Source organism: Bison bison, unplaced genomic scaffold (assembly GCF_000754665.1).
Source record: "Bison bison bison isolate TAMUID 2011002044 unplaced genomic scaffold, Bison_UMD1.0 scf7180017864371, whole genome shotgun sequence".
Taxonomy (NCBI): Eukaryota; Metazoa; Chordata; class Mammalia; order Artiodactyla; family Bovidae; genus Bison; species Bison bison.
This window is the reverse complement of record NW_011494943.1, coordinates 11,568,430-11,571,028: the sequence shown is the minus strand read 5'-3', so window position 1 is coordinate 11,571,028 and position 2,599 is coordinate 11,568,430. Positions and strand designations below refer to the sequence as shown.

Below are 2,599 nucleotides of genomic sequence, written 5' to 3'. Positions count from 1 at the left end.
CCCCCCCCCCCCCCCCCTCCCTGCCGTCACGCAGGAGCTGCCGGGCGATCTCCCGCTCCCGCTCCAGCTGCTGGGTGATCCTCTTCTGGTACTGCTTCAGCTTGTCCCGCTGCTGCTTCAGTTGCTGTTGGGAGAGCAGGCCTTGTGTTGGCACGGGCCCACGCAGCGCTAGACACTCGGTGGGCTACCTAGTGCCCAGGAGAGCAGGCACAGAGACTGCCAGGGACACCATAGGGCCCCCCACAGGCCAGGCTGCCCCAGCTGCCACCCATGGAAGCGCATCCTCTGAAACAGAGCTCTCCATGGGGACCAGTTTGCCCTCCAGGGCACGTGGTGCACTCCCTGGAGACATTCCTGGCTGGCCCACTGGGGATGCCGCTGGCATCTAGGGGGTGGAGGCCCAGGATGAGGCTGGATATCCTACAAGCCCCCAGGATCCCCCCAACCCCAGACAGCAAGGAGTGTAAGCACTGGTCAGGGAGTGTGGCCACCACCTCCAAGGTGCAGGGACGACACAAAATCATTGGTGAGGGCCACCTGAGTGCCACCAGCCCAGTCCAGCAGTAGCTGGAGACGGGGCCTTCCCTTCCAGCTTCACCCACCCTGGGGATGTCAGCCATATGCCGTCAGCTCCACTACACGTGGGTGGACAACAGACAGCGCATTGAGGCAATGGGTTCACATGACTCCCGAAGCACCGGGCACCCTGGAGTCCTGTCCCAAAAAGGACGCAGGGCCATTTACACGCCTTAGCCTCTCCTTCCCTGTTTTAGGTCATTTACGTTTCTTCCAAATTCCGTCATTTCAGGTGACGGTGACGGTGAGCACCTGCAAGCGTGTGGCCCTTCTCCGACGGAAGATGACGTCTTCAGGGTCGGTTACCAGGAGTGAGTTAAGTGAGTCAAGGGTGTGCACATCTTTTGGACTCAACATGGTGAGAAATTAGCCTCCGGCATGGACATGGTCTAAAGCGGCCGCTCCATAGCTCCCTTTTTAGAGGCCGTCTGTCCCAGTGCACTCTGTGGTTGGTGGCTCAGGGCAGCCACATGTCCTGTCCACGCTGACATGAGAGATGTCCGCTGACAATGAGACATCACCCCATAGCCAGCCTACCAGCCGGGCTCAACTCTGACTTGCTTCTCTTCCATAGGGGCTGAGCACCCACTCTGCAGGCGGCGGACAAAGTGTCAGGCAAGAGCCAGAGGGAGGCAGGTGTGGCCAGGCCGCCCCTTTGTAAAACAAGAAGTCTCAGCAGAAGGTCCCGGGGCAGCTCAAGGTTCCTCAGCTCAGCTTTTCATCCTCAGAAAACATCAGGCAATAGTTTGTTCTGTGGTGTGCCAACTGAGTTGTTCCTGTCACGACCCCACCGATGTGTATCCTTGGCAACAGAAGGAGAGCTTCCGGGGCTTCCTGCTCAGCCAGAGGCCCAGAAGCCCAGGATGGAGGCCAGCACACATTGGGGACCGGACCGCAACCACAATAAAAACCCAACGACAGCTGATCTTCTCCAGTGACAAACACGCCTCTTTTTCAAGGGGAACTTCAGTTAAAAGGTTTTATAACTTCTGGTTTCAGAAACCACAGTAAAACCACGCCCCCCCCCCAAAAAAACAACCTGCCACTTGAGTTAGTTTCTTTCTTAGTACCAAAAAGTATGTACTTCCTGCAGAAGATTAGAAAAGAAAGCGAAGGTAGATTCCACTCACATTCTAGGCTCTCTCCTTCCTGACACACTTTTCTTAAAAAAATGGGTTATTCTCAACACATCGTTTCACTTAACATACCACACGATTCTTTCCCTAGAAACTAACTTTCATATCAGTGCTCTCCAGAAAAAGACGCTGGAATCCACAGGTAGAAACAGAAACATCACCATCATCTGAAACTTTCGAGGGCCATGAGTGGCCTGGAGACAAGGGCAGCCCACAAGCTCGGGGCCAATGGCTCGTTCCTCAGGGGCCGCACAGATTCTAAGTTTGACAAGGACTGGGACAGGTGTTGAGTCCAGCCTGAGTCCTAAGCACACAGAACACGACCGTCCCACAATGAGCGCGTTTGCTTAGATCCCCAGTTCTGGGAGCAGCAATGAGGCCCCACTGCCAGATCATCCCCTCCCCACGACCTCCCACCTGAGTCGGCCACGCAGGCTCCGAGCCCGCACCGGGCCCGGGCTGGGGCTGGAGGTTAGAACCCCCACCCGCAGGCGCGGACTCGCCCACGGACAAGGTACAACCACGAGACAGTACAACGAGGGCCCCGCCTCCCGAAGCACAGCTCAGCCACACCCGGACCACCTACACCCGCAGCGACAGGATTCGCTCAGACTCGCTGGGAACCGGGCCCGGACGTGCTCCCCAAGGGGAGCCCACTGCGCATCGCCCCAGACGGGCTCCGAGGCTGCAGCCCGGGCGTGAGGCTGAGCGGCCAGAGGGACTGGACCCCTTAGAGAAGCGGAGCGCAGCCTGCCGCCGCCCAGCCTCGGTTTCCCCGTACGGTCCGGGGGAATCCGGCCCGCGCCCACCCGCCTGCAGGGCCCGGCATCTCACCAGGATCGCCTTGTCCTGCTCCGTGACCCGGCTCTGTTTCTTACGGCCGAACA

General features: G+C 58.6%; 1 protein-coding gene across 1 annotated transcript in view; it reads right to left on the bottom strand.

Annotated features, from left to right (window-relative positions):
• CHMP6 (charged multivesicular body protein 6) overlaps positions 1–2,597 on the bottom strand; it is a gene marked incomplete at its 5' end in the record, with an annotated part of 6,724 nt that extends 4,127 nt beyond the window's left edge. The window contains 2 exons of the mRNA XM_010856526.1: positions 17–124; positions 2,547–2,597. Of these exons, the coding sequence (XP_010854828.1) occupies positions 17–124; positions 2,547–2,597 (159 nt within the window). The remainder of the gene's footprint in view (positions 1–16; positions 125–2,546) is intronic.
• Between the last annotated feature and the right edge of the window lie 2 nt (positions 2,598–2,599).